The sequence below is a fragment of the Apaloderma vittatum genome, unplaced genomic scaffold (genome assembly GCF_000703405.1).
Source record: "Apaloderma vittatum isolate BGI_N311 unplaced genomic scaffold, ASM70340v1 scaffold44767, whole genome shotgun sequence".
Lineage (NCBI taxonomy): Eukaryota > Metazoa > Chordata > Aves > Trogoniformes > Trogonidae > Apaloderma > Apaloderma vittatum.
The window spans coordinates 1-10470 of NW_009728745.1; the positions used below are offsets into that span (position 1 = coordinate 1).

A 10470-nucleotide genomic window follows, 5' to 3' on the forward strand; every position below is an offset into this window, starting at 1 on the left:
CCAGTCCCGAACATTCTGTGATTCTGTGAAAATACTGGTGTGAAGAAACTCCTTGTGAAATATTCAGACAGGGTTTTGTCTCCAGGTGGGATCTAACACACGTTTCTATTGGCATGTATCATGGAGATAAGCTTTGAGAAGCGAGACTTGTTTACCCGTATGTTGTGATTGTGCCCAGTAATCCAAATATCCTTGGATTACAACCGCTAGTAACTAAAAAAATAATAACTTTGTCAGATAACCATTTTTTTTCAACTCTTCAGTTTGCCTCTTGAACATTGATCTAAATCAAATTAATTTTGTGGCTAGATACTTAGAAACATGGATTCTATTTCTGACTCAGAAACCAAAAGTCCACAGTTTAAGATAGTTTCCAACCACATACTTTTGAGTTCTAATCAATAATGCTGAAGGCTTTTCCTGCTTAAAAACCGTAAGAATTGTTAAAGGAGGTAATTAGCACATTGTAAGAATAGTTAGTTATTATTTCTTCTTAAAGTATTAGGATTACAACTTTGTGCAATTCATGTTCCAAAAGTACCGATGTGGGGTTTTTTTTGCTTTGAAGGATGTGCAAAAATTGTAGACGGGGATAATATTAGCAAAAGGCTGTCGACTCCCTTAGTCTAATGGAGAAAATGGGGTCACTCATTTCTGTTGCTGCCGCTCGTGGGATTTTGAAGTTAATCTCTGCCTGCCTCATCAGTCTTTTAAAGCACAGAGAGCTGTTTCAGACAAACCGTAAAGGTAATGGGATGCTTTATTAGTGTTTGAGCTGTAAAAGGCCTTTTAATGCTTTGTCGAGATGTGCATGGTAAATCTAATGTTATTTAATTGTGGAGCAAAGGAAAAGGTGCATTCCAGAGGACTGTGAGGATTTTTAGTGGTACTTCTCTAACTGTGTCCTTTGCTTGTGCTCTGTGCATAGGGAGTTGGCCTCTCCGTCCACGGACACTTCCGAGTTGCCACAGAAAAGACGGTTTTTGCAATGCCAGAAACAGCAATAGGTAAGTATTTCAACAGACTATCCCATGTGAGTGTAACCAGGGCGAAATATCTTTAAAAGCATTTTCAGAAGGAATTGGAGATGACCGTGTATAGAAGGTATTTTCTATTAAACGAATCGAAACTGATCTGTATTCTAGGAGGTTGAACACTGAGGGTTTTAATCTGAGGTTTGCTGTCTAGACTGACACAAAGACTGTCGGGAGACAATTTAAAAAACTGGCAGCAGATCTAAGAAACTAAATCTTTGCTACAGATATAGGCAGAGAAAGTCGGAAAATCGCAGTGCAAGCATGTCAGCTTTCATCTGTAAATCAGCAGGAGTCAAACAGGCTGTACTACAAACTGATCTGCAACGTTAGTGAGACAGATGTTGAAATGCCACCTTCCAGCTTTTCTTGTAGATTATTAACATAGACCCATGACAGTTGCGTACGGGTTGTGTGCAGGTGAGATCACAGCGTTGTCTTTTCTTCTTTTCTGAATAGCAACGTGTACCTTGTGTTTTCCAATGTTTGACACTACAGCTTCATTGTCAACTTTGAGATGTTATGAAAGAAAATGTTGGGTCTCAGAGCTGAATGAAGGGTATCCACACCGAACCTGTTCTTGTCTGGCATATGTACCCCATCAGTGTCCCAGTCCCTTCTCCCTGCTTCTCAACAGTTATGAAGAGTCCTCAAAACCTGTACCCTATCCTGCATTCCTCTCCTGTGAAATTCCTCATTTCTAAATCTTTCCAAGGCAAGGCATCTGAAGGATGGTTGCAGTTGTTCTTGTCTTTATGTCCTCGTGAAGGAGAATGAGGCTGGTCTGTAATATGAGGCCATGAGGAACACATTTATTTGGAATAGAGAACCTTATCTAGCGGTTAAACAGCTTCAATGGCACCTCAAATAATTAGTTGCAAGGAGTAGCGACCATTATTTCTTAAAAGAATTTCCAAACAGTTACATAATGTTAAAGCTAACAAGTAATGGGAAGGGAAAAAAGAAATCAGGACTCAGTTCTGAAAAGAGGATAAAAATTATGATATTCTGCTTTCATTGAGAGTATTTTAAGTACAACAACGTCTTGGAATCATAGAACAGCTTGGGTTGGAAGGGGACTCAAAGATCATCTAGTTCCAAGCCCCCTGCCACGAGCAGGTTGCTCAAAGCTCCATCCATCCTTTAAATAGAAGTTAAAATGCGTGCTCAGCTAATGACTGGATTTTTGTAGCTCCCCCTGTTAGCAGTGCTTAAAAGGTCCAGTATTTTCCATATTTTTAAAGGATGTCTCACACATATCCTCTACTGTTTATTGCTGTGCAGCCTGGATGAAATATTTCACAAGACCTATACTGAAATTCTTAAAATATTAAATGTGCTGCGAGTGTGAAGTCAAATAAATCATAATGAACCCCCCCTAAATGTAAGCAAGCTCATTATAACATTATAACTCCTCAAAAATCATTAGAGAAATTTCTGCTCGCTGATAAATGTCATGTAATTTTTCTGAACAAAAAAGTTTGAGATGAGAAAAACAAAAACTATTGTAGCCCACCAGACAATTTTTTTCTGCTGCAGGAAAACTTAGTAAGTGAAATAGCTCAAGCGTTAATACAACATGAATTTACTAAACTCCTGAAGTTCATGGTCAGTTGTAGTAAAAATAAAACCATTTGAAGGAAGCAATTATTTTTTTTTAGATTAAACAGAAAAGTTCTCTGGCTTATAAAAGTATTCTAATAATAGAGATGACTTCTTTGCTTTCTTCTTCAAAGGTAAAGATGTGAGTAGTATTATATTAACAAAAATTATGTTCTTTACATACATTGCTTGTGTTGACAAGGACTTATTTAAACAGAAATAGACTGTGAAGATGCATAAAGGAAAAGCTTAGAACTTGCCTAGGAAAGAAAGAAACCCCTTTTAGGATCAGTTGGAAGTAAAACCACTGAAATCTGTTTAGATTTAAGGGCTTGACTGTTTTGATCTCTTGTGATGTATGTTAAAAACATCTAGCCATCTAGATATTGTTATTAATTGATTATATTTTTTTTGCATACGTTCACTTCTTTCAGTCGGCTTTGCACCTTTTCTGTGGAGACAGCAAAGCGTTCCTTCAGCGGCTGCGTTTTCCCACAGCTCTTCTGCACTCCTGCCCCACCATAAATAAAAGGCTACAGATAGCTGTGGCACTCTGCAAACTCAAAGTAAAGGCAGCTCTGGGTCGTGGGAGTTTGACGTAGATAAGATAAAGCACTGGAAAGCAGCTTAGACATAGGAGGGTGTGGAAAAGCCACTGCTGAGAAGGAGGAAAGATGGAAGTAGATTGTAAGAGGTGGGCTTTAAGGTGATGTTAGCGGCAACTTCCTTGTATATCCCTCCACGTTTTTAGCTCTAAGGCAAGAGACTTATCCTGTCTCTGCAAGACAAGGTAGGAATGGAGCCGCGCGTGGCAACTGCCGAGTTTCACGGTTGGGGTTCCAGTGAAGCGCGCCACGTCTGCCTCCGAGGGCAGGCTGCAAGTCAACCCTGCAGGTACAGGCTTTTAGCCCGGGCAGCCCCGCAAATGTTCAGGTCTTCTCTTCTTTAAGTAGGGATTTGAGAAGTAATTGGTAATTGCTATCAAAAGAAAAATAAAAACACCCAACAAGTGCATGGAACACCTTAAGAGAAACCCAGTATCAAGCAGAAACATGTGGGAAGTGGTATTGAGAGAACCGAGGAATATATAGAACAGGAGTAAGAGGAGTAAAAGTGTAAGAAGAAAGGAAAACAGGCACCCTGAAAAGGAAACAGTAGAAGCTATAGCAGACTATGTTTATGCAGCCAAGGATTAATTACACCTTTTGTAAATTCCTCAATTATTAAAGAATCCTTACATTCAGTTTAGTTTTATTCGCCTCTAAAGCAATTTCAGCAAATCAACCTCACAGTTTTCTGAGAGCTGATTTCCCTGTGTATGGCCACGTGGACATTATGGTTAGGATGGCTCATACTGAGAAGGTGCAGAGCAGTCTATGCAGAATATGAGTGCAGACGAAAAAGAAGGGAGACAAGAAGGAGCTGCTAAGTTACAAGGATGATTAGGACAAGTTCATCTCCCTTCACGTTTTTCTCATTTGCGTGGTTTTTTTTTATTACAGGCCTTTTTCCTGACGTGGGTGGAGGATATTTCTTGCCAAGGCTACCGGGAAAGATTGGCTACTACCTTGCGCTAACAGGATTTCGGCTGAAAGGAAGAGATGTGCTAGAAGCTGGCATCGCGACACATTTTGTAGAAGCCGAAAGGGTAAAGCTGCTGAACAGCACTGAGCAAGGGCGCAGCCGTAACAACATATTTGAGTCACGTAGCACAGCAAACATCTTTTATCAGTTTGAGAATACGCAGAGATGCAGTTAGATTAGCTGGCCCCACGTTCTAACGCTTGCCAGCTAGCGACAGCTTTTTGCTCGCAAGAGGGAACAAATGTTGCTGTCTTCATGACTCTGCTGCTGAAGGGCACGATTTTCTGCGTGTAATTGAAGTTGCCTGGAAAATCGTACCATTTAGACAACATTGTCTGAAATTAGAGATTATTTCTACAGCTGCGAAGTTTTTTATATTTCATTCATGTGTTCTTTAGCACTCTCCTTAACAGATATCCCAATGGTTTCTTACAGTAGCTGTAAGAACATGGAAAAATTAGGATATTTGCTAAATTCAGAGTCAGTTCCAGGCACAATGCAAGTCATTTTTCCTTCTCTGTGAAGCTGACTAGACGCTATTTTGAGCGCAGGATGGTTGCCAGGCTGCTGCAGGCTGGCTTGACCTGCTGCGGCTGGAGTGATGCGCCGGGGTGTGCGCTTGGCAAGCAGAGGTCGTTGCTCATCACTGCGGGCATAATTAAATCCTAATGGTTCAATGCTGAAAAGTGAATGTTTAGTACCTTACTAAAATCTAGTTGAAAGTTGGGATGGGTGGGCAGTGTGTTTATATACACATGTAAACATAGTACTTTTACCATAGTGATAATAATCCAAGAAGTACATTTTGTTCTAATTTTTAAAAAAATTTTAATTAAACCTTGTTTTTAATAGCTACCTGCCTTAGAGAAAGACCTGATAGCACTGAAGTCTCCTTCAAGAGAAAACATTGCAGACTTATTGAACTCTTACCACGTGAAGGTAATCTGTTCAGTTAATGAAATCAAGCAGAATTGTTCACTATAAGTAAATACAAAAATCTTTTTTATCCATGATACAGGTCATTTGTTTTATGTTTGAAAAAAATATGAGGGGTTTCCAAACTCTTTGCACTCTATAATTGTAGCACTAGTACTTACAGTGTTAAAAATTTAAATTTAAAAATCTTTTTTCACATTTTATTCTTTTTGGATACCCATCCAAGTCCTGTGATCAGCTCGCTCTCTATGTCTCTACTTAAATTTCCAGGTAGGAACATGATGCCAAAATCGTATTGCTGCTTAGTTTGCCTCCTGTTATTCTTGGATTTCTAGCGCGCTTTGCAGAAAGCAAAATAGCTAGCCACTGGCAGACTGGGAGTTGTACATGATGGCAAGTGCCATCTGAGGAGTTCACCTGGAATTCCGGAGTTCTGACCAACACAAACACATAGTCCCGAGGCTGCAGAAGTTCAAGTGCCAGTTATTCAGTGCCCTGCTGCTCGCTTGGAAGCCGATGTTTATTTCTGTTCCAGAAACTTTCTCTTTATCCATCTGAAGCACTATTTTGCTAGCTTGATGTCTTTGATGTAAAATTTTAGCATTATTTTGATGCAGACCATCTGCAGTCCAGATTTGACGCCTGAATTTCAAGGCTCAAGTTGTTCTTTTAATTTCTCACGTTTTATGCGTTGGTAACCTTGAGATAACTGAAAGACTGTGAATAAGCCCAGCAGTTATTGATAGGGGAAGTATTAGCCTAGTGCTGCAAGGAAAGCACTGGAGTTCTTAAAGCAATATTTTCAGGGGGAGGAAGGTGCTCTTATCGCAGCAGACAAACTCAGAGTTGTGATTTTGGAGGTGAATGTGGCTGTATTGATAGTACACAGTGAGTATTTGTGTTAGGCCTTGGGTTTACAGTCAGTTTATTCAGTGGCTGTTTTAGCTGTTTGATATGCACTATGATTTTATTTAAGAAGAAACATCTGGAGTCAAATCAGTGTTCAACATATTCAGTCAATCTGAGTGTTACTCCCCAGTTGTTTGGCTTTACAATGAGCAGTGTCTACTCTTGTTATTTCTCTTTTGCAAATGCTAACTTCACATAGAAAGATTAATTAGAAAAATAAAAGGGATAAGCTAATTTATGTAGTAGCGCTGATTGTTTTGACAAAATAGGAAGCTGTGAAATAGGAAATTCAGTGTTGCCGTGTACTACTTTACAAGATGACATCAAATGGAGAAGAAAGCTGCGTGGTTTTAGTTATCAGAGTTGAAATAACAGGGAACCTTCCTCAGCTTCAGCTGCTGTTACTGAAACACCTGCTTATGTCCTAAACCCCTTCGTGCAAAAAGATACGAAACATTTGACAGTCTTTCCACATAAGGCCAATGGATCTTTCACACTCGTTAGTAGTCTAAATAAAATTTTGTGAAATAACGGAGAAAAGGTAAGGAAGAGAAATTATTTTTCTTAATATTCTCAGGGGTTTGGTTAGATTTACCTGCACCTGCTTTCTTAGTGTATTTGATAGAAACGTACTGATGGAATAATCATGATTGCAGGCGTACAAGATAACCACCCAAATGTGCATACATAGTAGCTCAGAGCAAGCGCTGTCTTATGAGATGACATCTTTAACATTCACAAGTGACAAGTTTGTTTATGCACACAGCAAAACTGTAGTTCATTAAAAATGTCAGTGCCTGATGCCTGTTAAATGAGCATTTATGATTTATATCTCTATAACACAAGTAATTGAATTTTTTTCCAGTACTGAGAAGCTCTTCAGTCTAAAATAACCAAGTAAAATATGTCTTTGCTTTTTAAATAGAGCAAAGTTGATCAAGAAAAGAAGTTTGTACTTGATGAACATATGGAGAAAATTAACAGGTATTCATCAATCTTTCTGTCTGAAGTTAAATCAAGTAGCAGTATCAGCGTTCCACAGATAAGGAAATAGAAATTACATTCAAGTTAATAATTTCAATTTTTTTTGTTTTTGTTTTATTTCATTCATCAGTATATTAAATACTTGAGCATATTTTCCTGATTCATACGCCATTGTACTAAGCAACTTCCCTATAGCACATTAAAATGAACATTTTCTTTAGAAATTGAACCAGGATTTGCGAGAGTAATTGTTCAGTTGGATAGGAAATGGTACGTAGCACATTTATACTTGTTCCGTGATAGTTTGGAACTTGTGTGTATCAGAATCCTAGACTGGCCTAGGCTGGAAGGGACCTTAGAGACAATTTAATCCAACCTCCCTGTCATGGGCAGGGACACCTCTCAACTAGATCAAGCAACACAAGGGAAGGAGAAATAAGTGGGAGGGATAAGAAGCAGCTGTAACTCTTGAAGAAGGGATGGCAGTAAGTAAGTTTAGACGCAAAACATGTTGACATTGAACCGGTATAATGGAGCTGATAGTTAAAAAATCAATGTTTTAAAAATACGTATGAGAGTAGAAACTTAAGTTTCCAGATAAATGTCAGAGTTTGTAAGTAAGGTTTTCTGAAACACTAGAGATGTGTAAAGGAGAAGAAGATGCCTGACAACCAACTTACTTAAAATTGTACAAGCAGGAAACACATTGCTAAAAAAAAGCCAAATCTGCTTATGCTCTGTTTCTAATTTCTGTGTTACTGTCACTCCAGAGGGAAGAAGAAGGCTGAAGCAGTTTATTCATTAACATTTTTTTTCTTTTAGTCTATTTTCAGCAAACAGTATGGAAGAAATAGTTAAAAAATTAAAGCAAGATGGTTCTCCTTTTGCCACTGAGCAGCTAGAGGTAATGTCTTCTATGTTATTTTTGTTAGAGATTTTAAGTCTTATCATGGAGCAGACTTTCATCACATTATTAACATTACTTATACTACGTGACACCAGTAGGACATTGGACTGAGCCTCTCAGGTTCTCACCTAGTCTTGGGGGATTGCCAGCAGTTCTACTTGGGCAAGAATATTCCCCTGTGAAACTACACAATGTGAAACCTGTCGTACATGGCATAGAAATGTAATTAGTAAAAAAAAAAACCAAACTCCCTTTTCCCCTCCCTGTGATCAGGGTGTTGTTGGTAACAAGGATTCCTTCTATAGCTTCTCATTTTTCTTACCAAGGGTTGGCATAAAGCAGTGCCAGAAACATGGTGTTCTTTTTCTTCCATTCCAGATCTCTCATTTGGGTCAACACCAAGCAATTTCTCATCACAAAGTATTTTTTGATCTTTTTAATGCATTTCTGAGGGTCGGGTGTAGTCACTACTCAAGAAACATACAGTGACACTACAAACTTAATACACACCTCAGCCTCAAAATCAAGAAACAACTTATAGTCATTTATTAGTAATGTGTTTATTTTCACTTTGCTTTGAAGTATGTGTTCAAGTGCCTTGTAAAGTGTCTTGAAACTATTCAGATACTACTTTAGAATTGGATAGAACACAGGTTTTGTTTTAATTTTACTTATAGCTCAGAAGAAATCCTGCTCTTGTAATAAAATAAAACATCCATCACCATTGGACTGTCACGTGAGCAGAAGGAATATAATTTTACAATTTAATGTCATTAACATGAGGCATCCTGTCCCAGATAAAGAGATACATTTTGAGGCTTAGTTATTAATTAAATATTTAACAACCTATCACTGGAACTCGCACGTGGTTTTTGAGAAAGGCAGTGTTAAGATTTCCCTTTGTGCCAACCAGTACCTCGCAAGAAGTTTAGCGTATGTATTACAAAAAAGCTAATTTTCCTCCTGCTTGTGTTCAAGTTTCATTGACTAAAGTAGCCAAATGAACTAGTGCCAAGACAATCATTTCACGTGTCTGTAGGCCTGAATTCTGCCACAGGCTGCCAGCATGGGTTTTCCCCCAAACTATATAGGCCGTATAATTCAGTTCTTCACTTTTTCCCTCTTATAGATGGCAGGAAAATTAGTTACATAAAGGTCTGTTGAGACAGTTTGATAGCATGTTAACAGCAGGCGCTTCTGGTGACTCTTGTTCCTTTATAGTACTGAGTTTCAAGGGGTTTATTTGTAGATTTTATGATAATCCTTGTATGCTTAACTGCAGTGGAGGCTGAAAACAATCAAAAATTAATTGCATGTATCTTCTCCCTAAGTTGATTTCATACAATTTTTATGGCACCTTCAGGCATTAATCCGACCCAGTGGAACTTTTTCAAATAGCATGGAGCCTTTAAAAGTTGCTTTGTTCAAAATACAGTTTATGTTACAAAAGATGCAGAGTCTGGAAACACTTAGTTACCAAAATATGTTAAATAGCTAGTTAATTCTGCCTTGTTTGCTCTAGTTACCCAGATCTGCCTAATTTGCTTCCTTCACCTGCAGCCTCATAACAGAGATCTCTCCTATTTAAAAAAAAAAAAAAGTTCTTGTTCCTTGTTTTAGAGGATACATTTGCTTCATATCTTCAATTTAGAACTTAAAACCATATCATCTACTTCAAAGTTGTGATTTTGCGTAGCTGTGGTTTTTTAGTCCTGGACAACAACAAAAAGGCTCTTTTGTTGCTTCTGTGGTTTTCTTGTTTCTTGTCTTTTATAGGGCTTCATAGCAGCATTTTTCTTTCATGCAATTCATAAATGAACACTGTCCTTGGAGTGGACAAAAGTTCCTGAACAGTTGCCTGTTGTCCCTTCTGTCCACGGGATGAAACTTTGTTAGTACGCGTTACTTCTGTCCATACAGAGATTTGTGGAAAAAGTAACCCCAAAAACCAAAACCAAACCACAAACCAGCCTACGAACAAACCACACTTTCTAGCAGGTTCAAGGCTTATTGATGTGAACAAGTTTGAGATGAGCTTCTAACTGCACACATGGTGTGCTAAGCAGTAGGATTAAGAAAAACTTCATAGGATCAGATAATATTTTTTTCCTGTGCAAGATCCACAAAAGCAAAGAAGAAAAATGCATTTATAGGTGGGGGAAAAAAAGTGTTAAGAAGGGATTCATCTACAAATCTGGCTTTCTCCAGGAGATGCTTGCTAGTTAAATTGGAGGGTCATATTGTGGTTTGTCTTTTTCTTTCACCAGGGAAGCAGAATTGTAATTAAACTTAGTTGTAGCTGGAGGAAGAGTATGCCTACAGATGACAGTTTCCTGTCACTATGTGAAACCGAGGTTTCACTTCAGTGTCCAGGTGCAGCCACAAGAGCAGATTCAAATGATAAATAGACCGTAAAGGAATCTGTAACAGCAAGGTATACGCTTGTTTTCTTTGTTACCCCATTTAATCCAAGCGCACCGTGAGCCATTGTCGTGGGTTAGGGCTGGGCCGGCC

At 38.5% G+C, this 10470-nt stretch overlaps 1 protein-coding gene across 1 annotated transcript; it reads left to right on the forward strand.

The window, feature by feature from the left end:
• Nucleotides 1–928: 928 nt before the first annotated feature.
• Nucleotides 929–8050, forward strand: HIBCH (3-hydroxyisobutyryl-CoA hydrolase; the record flags this gene model as incomplete). Its single annotated transcript, XM_009874162.1, has 5 exons — nucleotides 929–1007; nucleotides 4139–4284; nucleotides 5073–5159; nucleotides 6991–7049; nucleotides 7872–8050. Coding segments are annotated over 5 exons (550 nt in total), but the record flags the coding sequence as incomplete, so codon positions are not given.
• Between the last annotated feature and the right edge of the window lie 2420 nt (nucleotides 8051–10470).